At 41.9% G+C, this 21,199-nt stretch overlaps 1 protein-coding gene across 11 annotated transcripts in view; it reads right to left on the bottom strand.

The window, feature by feature from the left end:
* Positions 1–1,239: 1,239 nt before the first annotated feature.
* Positions 1,240–21,199, bottom strand: part of RIPOR3 (RIPOR family member 3) — a 53,251-nt gene continuing 33,291 nt past the window's right edge. For all 11 annotated transcript variants that reach the window (XM_054218364.1, XM_054218366.1, XM_054218368.1 and 8 more), the window contains 12 exons: positions 19,655–19,800; positions 12,630–12,759; positions 11,059–11,643; positions 9,753–9,892; positions 8,792–8,924; positions 7,922–8,030; positions 6,526–6,687; positions 6,178–6,336; positions 4,843–5,045; positions 4,479–4,562; positions 3,430–3,520; positions 1,240–2,316 (listed from right to left, as the gene is read on the bottom strand). In XM_054218364.1, the coding sequence (XP_054074339.1) occupies positions 2,216–2,316; positions 3,430–3,520; positions 4,479–4,562; positions 4,843–5,045; positions 6,178–6,336; positions 6,526–6,687; positions 7,922–8,030; positions 8,792–8,924; positions 9,753–9,892; positions 11,059–11,643; positions 12,630–12,759; positions 19,655–19,800 (2,043 nt within the window). In that variant the 3' untranslated portion in view covers positions 1,240–2,215. The remainder of the gene's footprint in view (positions 2,317–3,429; positions 3,521–4,478; positions 4,563–4,842; positions 5,046–6,177; positions 6,337–6,525; positions 6,688–7,921; positions 8,031–8,791; positions 8,925–9,752; positions 9,893–11,058; positions 11,644–12,629; positions 12,760–19,654; positions 19,801–21,199) is intronic.

Genomic DNA, 21,199 nt, shown 5'->3' with positions numbered 1-21,199 from the left:
CCAAAAAAGCTAAATGTTTTGGTATAATACATTTTCAGGTATCTTGTCTTTTGTGTAAGCCACTGCAAAGACCTCACAGGTTATAGTAAAATTGTACAGTTTTTCAATTTCCCATACAAGTTTTCAGTTCTCATTTTAGTTGTAACAATAAAATTCTTTTTTTAAAGAATGTACATGAGAGTCTTATTGCTTCCTGTCTGCTCAGAGCTGGAGCCCCTGGCTCCTTGTTTGCGTCACTGGTAAGTGTGGGCTGGCATGATATTTGGTGGGGCTTTTTGTAGAGGAAAGTGTATTAAATGTTACTGTAAGAACTTGGGGGTCGCAACTCCAGTGCAAAAGAGTAAGTGAGATGAGTGTCCCCCGTTTCTCCCTGACACATACATCTCCCTCCTCTAGTCTTTCACTTTAAACAGGTAAATTTTAACTGTCTTGGCCCAGGAACCAGGGCAATACAAAAACTGTAGTAACTCTCAAGCATAAACGTGTCGCGCCTTAGCACAAAGCTGTGTTTGGCAGGGATACAGTAACGTACCTGGTTGTGTTGCAGCAGCTGCAGCCATCCACTTTCCACCTTGTTTGGATTAAAGTAGTTACCTTATTTTTTATATTTTTAAGGAAGGCCCCAGCCAGAGGAGAGGTGCACAAAGAGAGAACGCTCAGCAGCTTCATCAAGTGGCATTAACCCAGCTGTGGTGGGTTTTCACACACTGCCCCTCAGACTGCCAGCACCTCCCCCTTGGGCTCCAAAGCCTGGCTGGGGCTCAGGCAAGAAGCTGCCCGGGCTGCCCCGTCTCTTACCCGTCCCCGGCTGTTTCCCATTCTCCTCCTAGTGAGGGGAAGAGCGGGCTGGGGAAGCAGGGAACTTACCAAAGTAGAACTTCTCTCCCCTGCTTTTAAATAAATCTGTAAATTAAAAGCAGAGTTACAGTCAAAGATAAGCAGCCCGTGAAGTTTTACTTTGCTGTGGCACAGCAGGACCCAGACCCCACGGTCCTGCTGCTCAGAGTAAAGACTTCAGCTGTGAAGCAAACTAAATCCCAGTGGCAGAACAGCAGCTCAGCCTGTCCCAACGGTACGAGCCTGAGCTTCTCACGGACAGAATAGAGAAGTGGGTGCGTGACATGCTGTGTATGAGCCCGAGATGTGGGTCAGTTAAGTATCTTAATTCCCTTGGGGGTTTATTGCCTTATACCTATCCCCAATGCTACAAGCACATAGGTATGAAGTACTTGCAAGAACTTGTCTCAAATGTTTTATTAGAATTTTAGAAAACAGTATGAAATCCAACAAATAAATACTGAAAAGTAATATACATATATAAAAAAAAAATATATACACACAAGCCAAACCCTTTCAAGTATTTTACCTGAAGCCAGGCTTCTCTTTGTGGCTACCCTCCACTAGGTTAACTGAATGTTGAGTAAGGAGCCTGACAGCAGGGGTGTGATTATGAGGAGTCTTGATCTATGACTAAATGAATAAATTTTTTTTTAAAACACAACAAAACAACTTACACAGAGCTGTGCACATGTTGGACAGACCTGCACAGGGCAAATACAAGACATACCTTCCTGTTGTGAACTGCTGAGGACAGACGCTCACTGCAGCCTTGTCAGTCCTTGCTCAAACCTGTCCTGAGTTGCAACGATTATGAAGAAATTGGCTTTTGCAGTAACAAGCTTTTCTTCTGCAACTAAATTGTACAAAAGAAGGAAACCACTAAGCAATGCTGCTAGGTTTTGCTAACGTATGCGGCAGTTGATGTAAATAATCTGTTGTCTGCTAGTTTCTAGATAGCCTGTTGGAGAGTGATCCTTTCTCTCCTCTGAGAAATGCCAAATTAGTAAAATACTTTATGGGAAAATAGATCATATTTGACTTACAGTTTGAGCAGGGGCAGATAATTCCAGCGAGATGGGGATTTTAAAATATTCGAGAGAGAACCTGGTTCCTTATTCTGAGAGATCCTAGTTTTCATCTGTCCAGCACTTGATAGTTCACCTCGTGCTGAGAGACAGCGAGAAGATGTATTCCAGTCTACTCCGTGCAGGCTGCAAACTCTTCCCGCTTTGGAAATTGCCTGCGCTGGGTCAGTGTGCAGCAGGTGCAGAGCAGGGCGTAAGTAAACCAGACACTGATAAACAACGCAACAAAATCCTCAGGTACCCAGATGTGGCTGTGAGGAGGGTGCGATTCAGCTCCTCATATTCCACTACTAAAATACTGTGATTTCAATCTCAGCCTCTTGTTGTACAGTTTCTCTCAATTCACAGCAAATCCTGTCCATTTTCTCAAAGGCTTGTCGTCCCTTTTCACCTGCGGAGAAAGAGAAAGTACGTCCCATGCTGAGGAAGAGGAAGCAGTTAGAAACACCCAGAGAAAAGTGATGCTCTAGAAATACTTCTCTTGTGACCCTGTTCAGAACTAACAAGAACTCCCAGTAGTGACAGGCACACCTCCAAGGGAATAGTTTTCCAAGAATTGCTAGAAGCCCCCATGGAAAAATCAGGCTTTCTGTAAACATTTCCACATGAGTGGAACGATTTGAACCATCGCAATTGGAAAACTTGTTTTGAAATACACGTGAATCTGAGTGTTTCTGTGAAGCAAGTCCGGAGATCCCCAGAACTAAACGTGAACCAAAGTGCTTTTAGGAACAGAACAGGGAAATCACTGGCTCTAGATGAGCTGGAATCCTCGCTAGCAGCGGGGCACGGAAGGTATTTAGCCCGGGCAATGCTCAGGACAAGTACAAATGCCTGGAGAGTGGCACATTGGGAACACTGACATCTCATTAGCAGCTCAATTCCACCGCAGAGCTACTGAATTCAGCTGAAGCGACAGGTAACGAACCAGCATAAATCCATTTTGTTTGTACTCTTTGCCCCTCCAGTATTCAGAGTGGAACCATTTGAAGAAGAGCAGAAACATCAAAATCAGAAGTAGCCAGTCAGTTTGTAGGTGGCTAGAAGAGATTACCGGGCCCAAAGAGTCTGTTGTTGTTCTGCTACGGAGAAGGTCTCTAAATCAGGTTAGCTGACCTCAGGGCTAGAAGAGATTTTATTGTGATTTGCCTGGTTCAAATGTCCTCTTTACAAAATCTCGGAGAAAACTGCTGATGCCAGTATTGCTACTAAGAAGTACTCTGTCAGCACTGTCAGTGCTTATCTGCCACCTTTTAAAAAAGTCCAGTGGTTCTTAAAGCACTTTATCCTACAGTAATCGCCTTGGTCTGGTTCGACAAATTTAATGGGGGCATTTGGTTATCGTATGTGGTACAAAGTTTATCTTAATGGTATGAAATAGCTGTTCATGAAACACCTCCATTTTCCTAGACGTGTTCAGGCTGAACTTCAGGCCTGTTCTGGGTCTCACTATTCCACATTACTTTTTCAGAATGTATATTCTAAAGTTGTCCGAAAGACCTACCAAAGGATAGCGTCATTTCCCTGGCTGCGTTTCTCACATCCTCTGTTTCAGATTGGCACAGGTGGGCAACCTGCTCAATGCTCTCCACACCCTGTTTGAGAAAGAAACATTTGCAAAAGTAGCTTTTCAGCAGGCGTTGAGATGAACGTTTTTACACGCTAAACACGTACACACTAACTCACGTCTCTTCTTGCATCTGAATTCGACTGTGACCTTTCTTTTCTCCCCCAACATACCAGCTTGCAGTTAATTTTTCTGAGCATGATCTCACCTCTGCTATTCTCTCTCCTGTTTCAGGGTGTGGAAAAGCGCAAAAGCTCAAGGGTACAATTCACCGCTGCAGTACCATTAAATTAGCATAAAACAATCAGGACCTTCACTGAAAGAGTTAATGCGAGGTGTGCAAGGACAACACTTGCTTTGCAAATCTGACTTAGAGAATAAGACTCTGATTTGTTGAGCCTCTCTTGTGACTATGTGTTTGCAGAACCTGTACTCAAAATAATCCCTCGTGTGCAAACTCACTTATTGCAGACTTATAACTCTTGGAAAGCTTTAAATCTGTTGTGACACCTTGTAGTGGCGATGCAAACATTACATTTGTTTTCTGACTAGAATCAGCTATTGTTAAAAAAAAAAAAAAAGATGAACTGATTTAACTCTACATTTTTATAGTTAAAGCTGACTCTCTATATCGCTGACTGTGGCTCATTTTAGTACATGCTGGATGGCCCCGGTCAGTGCCTGCTGTCCTTCACCACTGACAATGTGGCAGAAGTTGGAATACATCCTTTCTGCCATTGTCCTGTGCCTGTCAGATCAAACCGAGACACTCCAAGATGCCTGCAGCTCCCTCTGCCTGCTGGCTTCTGTATAATAGCATTAATAGTTCGGCACTTTGGTAGCCAAAGAATTCATTAAATTCCAAATAGAAGGAAGCTGAAAAAGGAACCCTACACCAGCCTAAAAAATCCGCACCTTGGATACACTTTTGTATCTAGCAATTTTGGCCAGACATACACATCAAAAGGAGAGCTGTAAATACTTACTCGGAGGTTTTTAAGGGCCAAACATGCAGCTTGCTGAAGTCTTGCATCACAGTCAGTTAAAGCACCAGTGTAAAAAAGGAGAGCCTAATGAAAAAACAGAAGGGGGCGAGGGGGGGTGTGGGGAGAAGGGCTTTATAAACTTCAGCATAATCAAGCACTTGCATTCAGATTGACGTAAGCACTGTTTTACATATCTGAGCGTAAATAAAGGATATAGACAGATCACGTGAGCACTGCTGTAGTTTAGGTTCTAGTTAATAGATTAATGAAGTGCGGAGAGGACAATAGTGCTATTCTAGGATAAACCAAGTTTTGTGTATTTCAGCACCTATTTAGAAAAGCCGGTAAGAACGGCAGTCTTTACCTGTCCCCTGAAGTTCTTGTTCGCTGCTGCGCGGGACAGGCAGGACGTGGCTGCTTTGCTGACGCGGTGGTTGTCATCCAGCTGTAAAATCCCGAGTAGGCGCAAAGTCTGCGGTAGAGGTTGGAGTCTGTTCAGTCGCTTTCCCTTCAGCTTTTTAAGAGTCTTCAGCCGCCCAGGGCATTGCAGCTCCTCAATTAGCATCACTGCAAGCGAAAGGACTCAACCTCACTGACTGACAAAGGAAGGCCTTATCAAGAGAAGACAAACTCCTCCCGAATTCTATCTCTTGTAGCCACGTGTAGTTATTCCCATGGCTAATGAGCAAGCTGAGCGTGGCAGGAAGCAAATTGGGACGACTGCCCCTTTGACCATCCTGTCTTCTTTCCCTGGCATTGTTCCATTTCCTCCTATGCCAAGACTGTCCGACAAATGGAGCAGAGATTATTATTTCACAATATCAGTTCACAAGGCGCAGCGAAGCCCTACTCGTTTTAGGACCTGGGTGCCTGGAGTACAACACACAGTGCAAAACAACTCCTGCACCTTTGGACATTGGGACAAACAGAGTAGTCCTGAAATAAGAAAAACATGATCAAGGAAAATACTTTTAAACATCTCAGAAAGATCTTGCTGTACTGGTCAAAGAGAAAGTCCTCCACATTTAAAAAATAAAAAAAAAAAAGCAAGAAAAGAAACCAGGCACTGGATTGACAGTTTGTCAGTTTCAATTTGAAGAATATTCCAGGTGTTTTCCACTGACTAGGAATGCAGAAGTTCTTAGTCTCCCACCAGATGAGTTATCTGCATCAAAATAAGACTAAAGATAACAGCCAATATCAGGACTGCTTTTAAAATAATTCTTTTCTGAGACAGACAAAGTTTTAAAGTACTTTCACTTGTTGGACTAGGCTTCAGCGAGACACCGGCTACCTCATGCTAGAAAATGCGCGGTAGTAACCTCTGAAATTTTATTGCCATTATCTGTGTCTGATTACAGCTGCAATAGTCACACGAAGCTACAGACGTTTACTCAGCCCTAGATTGCTGCCAACTTCAACAGAATATCGCAGAACCCGCTGCTTTTTAGGGCACTTAAGATAAACCCATCTTCACACCTGTTTTGCTTCTACCTGGTTAGCCATGGGAGTCAAGCATGCCTTTCCTATTCTAATTAAATTTGCAGGGTCATAACGGGAATTAAAATGGCAACAAATTGGCAATGCAATGGTGGGGCAGTTTGCTGCTGTGAAAGTGTATCTTGAGCAGTAACCAGGCGAGCAGCAGCCAGCTGCTGAGCTTGTGGGCTCAATCAAAGCAGACAAGCGCTGCCATTACCTTCTTTCGCAAGTTTTCCCAAGTGTTTCTCCAGGCTGGTGATGTGGTGTTTCTCCAGGTAGCTATAAAATTGGAATAAAGTAACTGGTTCTGTCTGGAGATGCGGAGAGGGGAGCAACCCGTCACAGGTCACGATCTGCTCTTGCAACCTCTGCAGTACTGGAAGTAACACAGAAGAGAACAAGTGAGAAAATGAAAGGTTGGTTAGATGTAAGCTGCTTAAAACAAGAAAATAAGTTTTCTTAAAACAAGAAAAAAAGTTTCTTTTGTAAAATGCACCAGGCCAATTTTTAGCTGTGCAATAAAATGAAACCAGAGTGGCCCTGTGTTCAAGGAATGGATTGGTACCTGCTTCTAATTGACCAGGGTATTTTTCCTTCACTTTGAGCGTCAACGTGTATTTTAGCGCGTGACAGAACCTTTCTGCTGAAGCGAACAGGACGCTGCCAGGCTCTGCAAGATCACTCCAGATTTTCAGATAGTGCTTCTTCTTCTTAGTCTTCTGAATAACTAAAAAAACCAAATAATAAAATAAAAAAACCCACACAATTTACAAAGTTATTGAGCTCTAGCAGATTTTGGATTTTACATGAGAAATTAGGCACCAGATGGCATATCTAGAGTGTCAGCATAATGTGTATTTGCATTATATAGATGGCTTTGTTCAAAGCTGGAGATTTGCTGCCAGTATTTTAACATCTGCAAGCATTGATTTCACCAAGCTTGGGTTGAGCTCCTAAACTGTCATTATGAGACCTGAATGAGACGCCTAGCAGCTCTCCTGCCTCTCGTTATTTACTTTATCCCAGCATCCGAGTCAAGTTTCAGAAGAACGTTCTGTGAGTTTAACTGTTTCCACTTTTACCGGCAGGAGACGTGCCATTTCTAAGCATTTTAGAGATCCTGTCTTAGGTACCTTCACGAGTGGAGAACTCTGAACCTCAGGTGCATAGGTTGAGGCAGGCTTTCTTTCAGCAAACACTTCAGAAGAGCACTTGAAGCAACACCCTGTGGTTTCTCGCTGTCATTTAAACCCTGTCATTTCTCACTCTTACCTATAGAGATGTTGAACTTGTGCTCTGCATTTGAGACTCCTACACTTTCCTCATCACATTGTGCCAAAGGCCCTTCAAAGCCTGGCTCCGGGGAACAGTTTATTCCCACATCCTTCAGGATAAAATCTGTCAGCAAGTGCTTCCAACTAAAATTTGCATTCTTGCTGCTGTATTTACCAAGACGAGAACAAAAGCCTCTGAAGTCTCCCACTGTGCCTTTATCGTTCTGTCATATCCAACAGTCAATAGAAGAATTTGGTAGAGGGAAGGCCTAAGATGGGAAAAATTGCATACCAAACTTTTCCTGCAAATATGTAGAGAAGTCGGGCTGTTTGCTTACTAAGTAAAAGCATAGATATAACAAAGGATTTTATTAAGGCTATTCTGCTGTTCTTTAGCCACAAACTCCATCATTTGTAACGTCTCTGTTTCTAAGACCCACCAGTTGAGCTACTATTTCTTTCAGACAAACTTCTTCAAATCTTTTCCTTCCTTGCAGGCAAAAAAAAAAAACCAAACAAAAGATATCTAGATTCTTAGAAAAAACAGGGCTTATAAGAGCTGTTTTAATTATGTGAATGTTTGTTAAGGAATTCAGAATGAAACCCTGGCGTATCTGGGGAAGCTCAAGCAGAGTTACCTGTACCTCTCACATCTCTGGCATGCCTTGGAATAATGCAGTTACTCACTTTCTTCAACAGACATATCCAAGACATCCCCCAGCACTCGCGTCTGCTCTGATACTTCTTCCAAAATGCTCTCTTGGACAACCTGGGCTACATTTGGTGACGTCAGTTTCTGAAATGCAACATGCATATCTTAGTAGCTGAAACAAAGGCAGTATCAAGCTCAAGATGAATGAGGATCTGTTTCTTAGAATCAAACTTCTAAAATCTGTGAGGAAACACCAGCCGCTCTCAAAAGGCCTCTTTTCCCATCACAGCACGGACAGGTCACTTGTGAGCGCCAAGCTGCTCAGCAGAACAGGGTGAACAAACCACATTATGCTGGAACAGGCTGTCTGGTATTTGACACTCTTCTCTGCCCCTGTCCATTGACAGCTGTGTAGCAGATCAATACCAGCAGTTATACTGTCCTCTGCTGCCCATCCACATCGGAGGTGATACTTGAGTACGATAACGTACTTGAGCACTATAACCAAAATTAACTGAGGAATAAGGTCTCAAGGGAAGATAAGAGTTCTTTTCTTGCCCTACATGCTAGCAGTTTCTTTCCAGTAGTATTAGTTTTTTCTTCATTCATTACAAAATTGATCACCTGTTATCGATACACAATCCAACCCAAATCTGTCCTACTGCATTAGTGGCCTGCTTTGGGCACAAAGGTATTACCAGCAAAACCCAGAGGCTGAAAAAAAGCAGCAGAGTTTTGTATGACATGTTCTCTGCATACACATGTATATGCTGCATTTTTTGGACTCAATTTCTACTCTGAGTCTTTCTGCTTTTATAAGAGACCCAGCTACATATTCACTTTTGTCTGTAATCAGACTCAACAATTACAACCAGTGCCCTGGAAACCCATAGGCTATTCCTTACCTGCAAGAGACCTTTGCACAGCTTCAGATGAGTTATCAAAAGTGTGTCTAAGTTGTCATCACCAGTAGTCACATCTTTTGTTTCTGTTCTCGTGTCACAGCTGAGGGACTGAAGTGTGTTGTCATTGTATGTGCTGTTGAGATGAGGGGAAAAAAAAAAAAAGATTAAAACTCTCATCATTAAAAAAATATGAAGATGTGCAGTCTCAATAGCAGCCTTCAAGTTGCAGTACAAAACAGGTGGCTTTTAACAGATAACAGCATTTTTTATTGCATTTATAACACTTCTTAAAAACATGAGGACTTTATTTCTAAAACTCATTCCAGGACACTAATACCAGATCAGTTGATCCCACGAAATCCCATTTTGGAGAATCAATACTAGTAAAAGATGCTTCCAGATAATGTGAATTGAGTTGCTGGCTCATTTGCAGTGGGTAAACTGCAAAAGCAGCACAGGTAACAGACAAATCCCTAGGTGTTCTCCCAACTCAATGATACTGGGAGTGTAGTAAGTCTCCCAGGATCAGGCTCATAGCTCTGGAATGTAATCTTCAGTGCTATGCAACTTGCAAAACTGAATTCAAAAGAAAGAGCAGGTAGAAGAGCTCTATAAGTTACTCGTAGCTCTCCCTCACTAGTGCAGAACTGTTCAGCACTGTCCCCATAAGCCTCTTTCCTGCAGTCCTACGTGCTGGACCTTCCACCATAGCCTGCAGGTATCATTCTGCGGAATTTTCCACAAATTCAGTTTAAGTTTTGTGCCATTTTATTCTGGTAAGTATTCTGAATTATGAATTGCAGAGTATTCAAAAAGTGGTTTCTATCCTGGATGTTGAGACCAACAGCAGCTCTGCACAATCGTTACTCAGCCACGTACAGTGTATCGGTAAGTGCTGCTGGGATCAGCCCCCCTTACCCCTTTCCCGTGTGCCCTGTAATGAAGTGCTGCAGGTACATACCTGATACTGGCAGTTCTTATGCTTCCAAATAATGAAAGCTCATCAGCACTACAGTCAGCGTTTAAAAAGTCAAAACTTTCCAGCACTGTCTCCACCATTAAACTTTCCATAGATGAATGTTTGTGCTGAAGTGTCTTTGGCTGTTGGTGGAATGGAAGGAAAAATATTGTTAGTTGTAGTTATCAAGCCATTTTGCATTAGTTCTTTGCTGTTTTTCATATTGCTCAACAACAAATCAATTTACTTTTCTGATTTCATTCTTAACACATCAGGAAAGTTAGCTCTTGGTACAGCACTGATCCCCAAATAATGTTGCTAACTAAATTCAAAATATTCTTTAAAACTTTAAACTGTCTGAATTCCTCTTTGGATTTCCATGCCTGTTAAGGTTAGTACGAGCGCTGATTTTTCTCTGTGTCTTCTGCCATTAGTGCAATTTTCACTTATTCCCTGTTTCAGATCTACAAGTAGCAATCTTAGGAGTCTGTTGCATTCCAGCAAATTATCCAAGAACTTCAATATCAATAGTGGATTTCATGGGGCCACTAACTTTATCCCCCTTGGAAAGGCTGCTTTGAGAACACTTGGTTTGTTTTTTTTTAATTTCTATTTTTAAAGTGATTGCACTGGAATAGGAAGACAGTGCAGTCTTGTTAACATCATTTATTATTCCAGACATTAGATGAAGTATCACAGTATCTTATCTCCCAAGACTGCACACTGGCCCCATCTACTACAATGCTACCAAATTTGCAATACAACCCACTGCTTGCAGCAAGCTCTTCTCCAGGACCTTTCTTCTAAAGAAAGAAAAGTTTTCAGCATCACGTAACTTGTCAGACAGACTGAACTGCCTGCAAAAGCTGGGCGATCCTGGGGAAACATTAGATTTGATGGACTGATGCAGTCATGTCAAGGTATACTAAATCTGAAAAACATCCAAAAAATTAGAAACAAACCAAAATGCAGAGGCTCTGACATACGGTTCAGATTCTGCTTAGCCCAGACTAGTTTCCACTTATGACTGCATGCCATTTCTTAATTTCTTTTTCCAGATTCTTGATCTGCACACAGCATTTGAAGGCTGTCTCCGGGAGGTGCTGTGCAACATAATGCTCCTGTGTTGTTAGCTCTCAAGGCTGCCTTTTCTGAGTAACGCCTGACCTCTGGTGGCCAAACTTACTTTTTGGGAACATGCCATCCATACATCGTTCAGTCAAACCCACCTCAGGGTCATGGAACACCTACAGTTTTAGGAGTAACAGTGAAAGCTACACCATCTACCAAGAGTAAAACACTACCATACCTTTAATTTATCCCTCAGAGATGAAACCTGGTATTCCAATTTCTTCAGTTGGGCTTGCCCCACATCATGTAATTTCAGCAAATTTAACACTTCTTGGAGAGTCTTATCAATTGACTTCGTCTGTCCATCTAGTTTCAGGTCATTTGCAGCATTCAAGCTTTTCTGGCTAATGTCTTCTTGCTCTGTCAGACAGCGATTTCTGGTTTGATTGAAAGAATCTCTACTACCTTTGTGACGATTCAGAAAACCAGATGGGTTATTTGGAAATCCATCCACACACGGAGTCTTCTTCAGGATATCTAGAGTTGTGCGATTTGGAACAGGATGTTGTCGCTCTTCTGCACCAGTCTCTTGAATAATCACCAATGGCAACGTCCTATGGTCTAGAGCTGGAGTTGTATTTTTGGATTCTACCCCTTTCTGATCCTCAGAGCTGAACGAGTCTGCCTCGCTTGTCTCTGCAGGGTTGTAAGGCTTGCTCCTCCCATGTACATCAAAATCACAGGCAGCCAAGTAGCTCAGTATGCTGGGGGGCTGAGCTTCATCAGTTACATCCCCTTGGTTCTGCCTTTGCTGCAAAACAGACTGCAGCAAACATTCGTAAGTGAACACACATACAATTGAAAAGCATGAGATACCACCTAAGATAGAGAACTATGGTTTCCTGCTCTTGGAAATGTATGCACCCAAACCAATCAAAACCACAGGGCTCTTCTGCACAAGGGAGCCAGGCCAGCATAGACTGGACCAAAGAAACCACTGAAACAAAGTACTAAGAGCGCACTGGATGAACTAAGTGGAGCAGCAGTAACTGCGCTTTAGATCTTTCAGAGGAGAGTTACCAAGACAGCTAAAAAATTGCTTGTGGAAGAAGAACCGTGCCAAGCAGCTTTCATTATCACACCAGCTCAGGACAGGATGTGAATGCAGTGGTTAGAGGAAATATTCATTTTTAAGAGTCCAACATACCCTGTACAAGTAATAAACCTTTCTGAAGACGACTGCGTATTCTGCTGCCTTGGTGAGGCAATGCCAAACCTGACTTAGACTTGATGTTAGGGAAACATATATATGACGTTATCAGTATTTCAGCTGTATGGCAGAATTAACAGGATTATATAAACAACCATTAAAACAATACACTCTTGAATGAACGAGAAAGAGGACAGGGTTTTCTATTCCCATGGGCTACACTTGGCAAATAGTGGGGTTGAGGAAGAGGAGGCTTGTTTCACATAGCACCTCTAAGATGCCATTTTGCTCCACTGCTTCTGAGACAGAATGGTTCCTAGTTTGATTCCTACCATAGACTATTAGAGCAGATGCCCACACCCCTACCATTCTGTCTGCCAAGAGGAATATTTGGCAGGGTTGTTTTTTCTTTTACAAAATCTAAACTGGAATCTAAATGGTTAAAAGAAAAAAAAATAACAAAGCCCCCAAAATAAACTGTAGTGGCCCTTTAGTGCTACATTTTCACATTTCTGAGGGTGTTCTTCAATAGCCTAATCTAATACAAAAATCAAGTCCTAGGTCTGTGCTTTGCATTTTGCTTTCCTCAGCATACTCACCAGGTAGTATTTCTCTCTGAAGCTGGGAGTATTTGGTGGGGTCCAGTTGTATAAGGAGCTCTTCCTGCTACCCACAGAAAACTTGGCAGTGGTTCCAGGGGACAAAAACAGGTTCTCTGTGTCAAAGGGGCTGTAGCAGAAGACACAAAGGCCTAAGTGTCAGTAAGACCAGAAAGCACAGAAGCGTTTAGCAGCAGCACCAGCTGTTAGGATTTGAACTGTGACATTTAATAAACAACACAGGGAATAAAAGGAAAGAGAGACTGTCTCTCTGACTGATGTCTTTGACTGCACCAGTAGAGAAAGAGGTAGGCATAAAGGTTGTGTATTTCACACAGAATTCTCAACACTCTTTAGACAGAGACCTGTGTCACAGTCTTTCTATAGCAAGCAGCCTATACTGTACTTGCCAGCACTGGTGTCCGTGCAGACATACACCATACCAGATAGGAAGGAAATATAACCCATGTAATAAAGGAAAACTGTCATTAATTTCCCTCCTGCAGAGCACACACCACCTGGAAAAGCCACTAAAAAAACCTTTATTATCCTTCAAATATTAACAAATTACTCCTTTGGCTGGCTGAGGAAGTTTGTGCAGTGGTATACGGCAAGTTGTGTCGTTCATACAATCATAGATGAGCCCAGTTATAGCTCCAGAGGATACTGGCTATGGTCTAAGAGAGTTTGACAAGCCCCGCTCTAAAGACTTCACAATTACCTACGACATAGAACCATAGAATACGTCACAGACACTAATTTCCCAACTCCTTTGCAAAGCAGTCTAAGGAAACCTGGTCAAACTGTGTCCCAAAATGCAACTCAGCTAACCAGGAGAGGGAAAACATATTTAACGTTAAGTAAAACAAGTTTGTTTTTTTTCTGCATGTTACTTTTGTTCCCCACTGATATGCCTTGTGGCACCAAATGAAAGTTTGTTTTTCCGCTTAAGCACCAGCATTTTGAAAAAAAGTGCTTATAATAAATCTAATCTCATAGATATGAATATAATGACCAAACAGTAGGATAAAGTCAGCTGCATTTAGCTGTACGATATGGAATCACTAGAAGTCTGAAAAAATCCAAACAATAACGAGGACTAATCAGTTGCAGGGAAATGAACTTCTGCTCTCTAGCAAAAGTTGAAGAGCAGGGCTCTAATTCTCTCTAACTTCTCATATTGCACAGGTAGAATTCTCAACAGCATCCTGCAGTGCAACACACCACTGTCTTCCTCAGCACAGAGGTAATGCTCTGTGAGCTCGCCTAATACAGGTTAATTGGCTAAATTAACCAGTGTCACGCAGCTGGGGTTCATCAAACAGGCCAGTTCCGTGCAGTCACAATAAAAACCATCTGCGTTGTCTCACTATGCAAAAAATAAATCAGGTTTCTGACAGTAAGAGCCTTTTAGCCAAAGCCTGCTATGTTTACTGCTGGAAGCAAATTACTCACATCCATAGCATTTCTTTAAGAAGAGTCACATGGATCCATTCCTCAGATTTTTCATTTTTAGCTTTTAATACAGCAATGCAGTAATGCAAAATGACGCTTTGGAGGAAAGGGACAGGAATAACAAGCTGAATCTGTTTTGCCTCTGACAATTACTAAAACACTCTAGCAAAACAGTTATTCAGCTGCCCTCCAAACAAGCACATGCTCCATATTACTGCAAGATAACAAGTTAAGAGAGCAAAGCAAGGATGAAGGAGAGAACGAAGTCTGCCTTAAAGCATCTATTATCTCTTGATTGTAAGCTCTTTGGGCATAATCCATTATCTTGCTCCACATTTTTAAAGCAAACGAAACATCATACCGGGACAGATCTATGAATCCATCTCTCTGGGCACCTTGACATTGACAGACGCCAGTAGGGGATATTCAGGGGAAAAGCATAAGAAGTCAGTCAAATATAGTAGGTTTTCCCCAGACACATACTCAAATTTGAGGCAACCCATAGCTCAGATCTGTCATGCACCAGACTTTGCAGGCAGACTATTGCTTTTAGTTGTCACGCACTTTTCCTTAGTTTGTCTAGTTACTTCCTGAAATCATTGACACAAAAATCTCTGTGTAGGTCAAAAGTATGCAGCAATTTCATTATTTAACTTCACACTGTGGAACAAATACTTTGACCTGGGCGGGGGGGTGCGTGTGCGCGCACTATCTCTCTGGCTGTACTGAGAGAAATGGTAGCTACTCGTTTCCTTTCCACACTCTCCACAGTGAGCATCTGTATGCTTATACAGTGTTACCCATCAACACCGTTTCAAGGCTGAAAAATTCTTTAAAAAAAAAATAAAAATGGAAGCGTCCCCACTTCTCTGATCATTTTTGTTGTCCCCATTCTATTTCTATATTGCCAAACATGTTGACCTTTGGTCATAACTAATAACAATATCGGCATTAAATGCATGAGACTACAATGCCATCATTATTAAGGCCAATGCAAATGCAGCACGTAACTCTCCTTTATCTTGCCTTAGCACCATTGCAGGACTTCAGCGTTCAGGTCCAAAGCACACATGCCCAGCCTGACCTTGGAGGGGTTTACAATTTATCAGAGCTCACATTTCCTAGATTGAGCCTCCCACGACATCAGGAGCTTTACATCAGCACACATTCAGAGGTGCCTCAGCCTTGCCAGCACTGAGCATGCATTCCCAGCAAGATATTGTTTTGTCATAACCACCAAACCTACAGAGGGATGAAATACCTGAGACTTCTACCACTTCCCGCATCCTGCTGCATTTTTCTGTTGGGTGTGTAAGAAGGACACTTCCTGGTTTATGTTGTCAGAGGAACATACGTAATCAGGCAGAGCATATAAGAGCTGAACTCAACACAGTCTGCAGCCCCAGAGGATCTGCATTCCTTTCTCCCACTGCCAAGACTGTGCCCTAATCACTTCTCTTCTGCCCAGTTGCTCCACAGGAGAAGGGCTCTTGGTGGCTAGACCTGTCTGAATCCCACTACTGAGCCTGTGAATTCAGACTTGCATTAATACAAAAAAAACCCCCTAGTTCTGGTCAACTGGATTGGACTCACTGTTAATCGTGAGGTTTCTTTTTTTCCCCCCCTACTGAACACAAGTGAAAATGCCCATGCATAGTGTGATTGTTGTTAGATTTCTCCTACCCATTAAAGCGTAAGCACCAGTTTCAAAGTTAGTACAGCTTATCACAAGACTAAGCTATGAAACATCACTTCCATCCAAAGCAGAGATGCACTGATGGACTACTGCCGAAAGATACCTGCATGAGTAACTACCTATTCACATAAGTTTTCATCCATAAGAGCAAGACTGACTGTAGGTATGTATTCAAAAAGACAGACTTTCCTTTTTTATTCTCCCTTAAGGTTTTTTTCTCCTACTCCACAAACCCTTGTGAGCCAGACCAGCACATGCTTGCTCAGAGGGCAGAAATTACAAGAGTGGTTCTGGCTGGCTGGTACCCTTAGATCCCAGTACGGGGTGCTAACTGAAGTTCTGAGAAGAGAATACAGGCTTTCTCTTTGTCCTTCATGGGAGAGACAGAATTCAGACTGCTGTTTAGGTTGGCAAAAAAACCAAAGCGTCTGCCAAACTGGCCGACAAAGCGGTTCTGCAACAGGCCCAAGCTCATTCGTGCTCCTCATGGCATAATCTATAAAGGAGTTGAAGGAACTTTTGTTAGATCCCAGAAGACCAGTGGCCTATTTAAAGAAATATACATTTAGAAGTGGAAGAGTGATCTACATTTGGATTTTTCAAAGCAGGTCTAGACTGAAAGCTTGCCTCTCAGGGAAGCTTGGGTAGATCAGCTGCATTTGTTTAGTTATTCTTAAATCAAAGAAAAAAGCAGCTGTTATTCTGAGTGCTCTATCTTTGAAAATAGAAACACCCTGAGTTGTCACCACACAACTTCTCTTTTCTGTAAACAACTTCAGCAAACAGGCTGTCAAAGAGGAGGAGCCTGCCAGTTCTATGCAGAAGTGCTCTGGAGAATCCACTTGGTAGGATACCAATGCATGTCACAAAACTTAAACACAGCAGAGACACGCAGACGGAGCTTTCTCATATGCTGAAAAATTCCAAGTGGGGATTAGCTCCCAAAGAAAATGCGTCACCACTAACCCTGCTCCCAGCTCAGCTGTTGCCAACTCTAAAAGCTGGGTGATAGTTGTCCCAAATGCCACAGAAGTTCTCATCTTGCCAATCAAAAGCTGCACTCTGAGCTGCGAGCTACCACAACAATTAAGTGCCAACATAATTTAAATTGTATTATTTTAGAAAATTTAGTCACAAATATCATTTGCTTTGGAGATTTAGACTCATCTGAGAAACTATGCAATATCCCAGCATAGGAAGGGGTTTTGCTCATACAGTCCTTTTGGAAGAACAACTTAGGCGCATAATTACTTACACAAGTTATTGACAGCAAGGAGAAGAAAGTAAGTAGATCCAGAAAAAGTAAATAAAGTGAACCTGTTAGATGCCATTTGTGTGGGTTAACAAGAAGAGAGTAGAAGTGATGTCTTACGGACACCACTATGAACATGCCATCTGCAAAATCAGATTTTATACCCAGTTCAATAAAGAAAGTATATCTACGCTGCACAAGTGTAGCTTCTTTAGACATTAGGCTTGAAGTTGTAGGCAAGGACTGCCCTTATAAGAAAAGCATCTCTGCAAGCAGAGGGTTCTACCTGCAGTCCTTTCTGCTCCAAAACTCCATATAGAGCTTTTGATTATTTTACATCCAGATTAAAGCTAATGCAAGTTTTTGTGGCGTGTGTTTGTTGCAAGGTGAGAGATGACAAATAAAGGCAGACTTCGCCATATATCTATGTTTGCCTATATATCCCCCTATGCCCCCCTTCTCTCCTTCCTTCCCCAAAACTAAGACATGCAAGTGTCAACAACAGAATATTTTAATTGGCCTTCATTTAAATGGGCTGTCATTTTAAGAGCTACTTTTTCTTAAAAAAAAAATATATATAGTGCAACTTGCACCATCCCCATGCCACACAGTTTTCAATAATTCTACCATGCATGTCTCTGCTTTCAGATTCAAATGGGAATACATACGTAACTTGGCGTGAGTAAGAGGAAGTTTCATAGAGCATATAATGCAAGATCACAGCAAGCTTCTGGAATGAGGCTTTGTTACCCAACTAATTAGTGGCTCAGCTTCTCAAATAAGAAACAGAGGCCTCAAAAGCCTCAGAGCAGCTGCAGCACCTCACCAAAACAAAACATATACTGATGCCCGTTGTTAGATCTCAGGAGGAAAGTGTCATAAACAACAGGTGTGGGCAAAACTCTGCTGTGTGTTTATTTCTCATTGATTAGAGCAATGTGTGTATTTGAAAATAGTTTTCAGATGTTGATGCCAAGACTTACATTTCAGCCCAATTGCATGTACAAGTCAACTGTAAACTTCAAGAACCACAGCATACACAAAAGACATTCAGAAAATAGTATGTTGATCAATAAAGCTTTTCTTTCCCCAACCCCAGAAATGCAAGCTGAAAACTGTTTATCAATACTCGCACAGGAATCGCAACAGAAAACCTCTCCTGTTGGTGGCTTAAGAGACTGTGACAAGGTTTAAAGTCAAGTGATGCTTCCAAAGGGAACTGAAAGTAGAAACAGGGTATTAAGACCTGAAAAAAAAAAAAAAAATCAAGTCTGATTGTAAAATACATTTGGCTACTTAACTCTAAGGGCAGGGAAACTTTTCTCTTACTGAAAGCTCCGTTTGGCTCTTGGGCACATTTGGTAGACCATGTATTCAACACATACGAGTTTGGGTTTTTTTATTCTTGGGTAATTTTTAAGAAAACAGGAAACCAGCACAGCCGGAGAAGAAGAGTTGTCCAAGGCTGAGCCATAGGTGAATCTGGCCTGTACGGCATAGCTCCCTGCCCTTCCTAATCTAAACATCGTTCAGTCTCCGCTTTTCCTGGAAAGGGCCTAGATCCACAAGTCATCACAAAGTGGCCTTTCAAGAAGGTCCTTATCATGGAGATGTGTTCAAATGCCTCTTTGCCATGTTGGGTTGGGAAGAACTGAGGACTGCAGTAAGCCATATACAAAAGTACAAGTAAAGAGTGTGCCTGTTGCTTAATTGGGCACTTCACTAAAATGGCTAGATTTAACCCCTGGACAACAGTAAATAAAAACAGGTTTAAAAGTTTTGATTTGTCGCAGACAAGACTCACAGTATGGACCAACAGTCTCTTCAAGCAGAAATAACAGTACTACCTCAAAAATCTATGGTGGTGTGTCTAGAGTGAGGAAGACGTTCCAGCACAGCATCCACAAAAGTGAGAATTTGCTTTAATAACATCAGTAATCCACTACAAAAATTGATTTACAAGTTTAAATTATAAAACAATTTAACAAATCACAGGCACCTTGAAAATACTCAGCTATTTTAACAGTGCATCTGTAACCAGGCTTCCCTGTAGCGCACAGACCTTATTGATAACCAATCACAGTGCAAATACAAAGGTGCTAAGTCTCTGGGAAAGCTTCATTTTTAATGAATTGTGGCCTGGAAATAGTGATTATCCTAAAATTTCAACTATATATTTTTTTCATTGTACCCAGAAGCTACTATTTTCAGTTTCATTTCATCACCTTTAAGATTATCGGTCACATTTTATAGATGTACATACATTGCTTGGAGCTAGACTTGAATGCTCATTCTGAAGAGTAGTAAGTTAAGTAAAAGCCTACTAGACAGTTCATGTGGCCAACCATGGCTCTGGCAACATCAACACCAAGAACTGAAGGGTCACAGAAATAGCTTCTGTGCCTTTCCCCCCACCCCATCCTGATGACTGGTCCCACAGAGTCAGAGATCAGGCACAGTAGCTGCGGGTGCTGCGTGGAAGCATGTGGCTGCTATCTATCCTGCACCTGCTCTGCAAATAGAAAGAGGACTGTGATGTTGAATGCTATGTGACATAGTTAGGAGCCTTTAATTTATTTCAAATGTTTAGCTCCAGCTTTTTTCATTTGAAGCTGTACTTACTTCCAGAGGACCTCCAGCTGCAGCTTGATGGTGCCTAGTTCAGTTATATCCACAATGATTGCCTGAGGCTTGGTTGTGAAGAAGTTTATGCTGTCACATGTCACAACACCGACTAGAATAGTGGCCAGTCCTCGCAGCTCTGTCACCTGCAGGGACAGACAAACATATCCATTTTCATCTTACCAGACAATCCTAAGTCATGTGCACACAAAGGAGAATACCCAAGGCTCGTATCTACTCTGAGGCCCACAACAAACTTAAAACCTTGATACTCAATTCTGGGCTCCTAAACTGTTGCAAGCCAATATCCCCCAAGGAATATGTCACAGATGGCTAGCAAAGAGAGAGAGAGTTCTTTGATTTGCAGAGAGACAGAGCTGTACAGCACTTCTGACAACAGGACGTGGTAGACTATGATTTTAAGAAAAATTAGTCTGAAATTTTGAAATTCTAGCTCTGATATACATACAAGTAGTTGTCATTTCTAGTAGAGAGTCCAGCTTGTCGACATATTAGAACAACACTATCAAAAAACTATAATTCACAGGGAAGTATATTAGCCTACCTACACCAGACTATTTCAGCTCGCAATTGCCTAAAGGATCTGGAAGCACAACTATCTGCACCCAGTGTGACCTTTCTAACTGTCCTGAGCTCAGCTGCGGACTGAAATCAGAACTTGTTAAGCATCAGTTCTTTCCTATAGCTCTGCAAGTGGCTCCGAGTTTGTTATCAATGCAGTTACAGGCCTACATTTTCCCCAGGCTGGCACTTTGCTTCTTCAACTACTTAAAAAAACAAAATAAAAATCTAATCAAACACTTTCTATAAAAGCATACTTCCAATTGAAGATCAAATTGTTCTGGAATTGCACAAAGCATCAAACTCAGCACAGAATTTTAGCATAAGTACCTAAAGTCCTCTTCAGGAATTAGTTACATGCCTACATCTCCTCTAAGAGCTAGCAAAAATTATGTTGCTAGGCTCCTCTTGGAACACTCTTTGGCACTTCAGATTTTTATTTTTTCTTCTTTTTAATCCTGTTATGTATTTGTACTGGGCAAAGATTATTAAATACAAAGTGGAAAGAGCAGGTGGGTGTGGAGAACATTAGTCAGTACACTTTCATAAGCTGACAAAAAGAGTAAAACTATCATTGTCATACAAAGTAATACAAGTTTTTACAACTATTATGGGAAAACAGGGATCTGAATTAGCCTCTCACCTGATCTTCATTGTGCAGTGGCAGCAAAAAAATGTGTTATAAGCACATTTCCAAAAGCTCTGCTGACAAGATGCCAAAGAGTCTCTCCTATGTAACCCAGTTCTTGCTGCCAGATAGCAGAGGAACATTGCAATAGCTGCTTTAACACAGCTGTCAAAACTTGAAACCCTGCACTGGCACAGTTTCCTAGTAGAAAAGGATCCAGCACAGCCTTCAATCTCAGCTCCTTTTAGGCTGGCAGGCATCATGCTGCAGAGTCAAGCCCACGAAAGATGCCAGGCTACAGTAGAAAAGCTGCTTAAGGATTAACTCCACCTGCC

The sequence above is a fragment of the Rissa tridactyla genome, chromosome 12 (genome assembly GCF_028500815.1).
Source record: "Rissa tridactyla isolate bRisTri1 chromosome 12, bRisTri1.patW.cur.20221130, whole genome shotgun sequence".
NCBI lineage: Eukaryota > Metazoa > Chordata > Aves > Charadriiformes > Laridae > Rissa > Rissa tridactyla.
The sequence above is the reverse complement of the archived record's forward strand: the minus strand, read 5'-3'. Positions and strand labels throughout refer to the sequence as shown.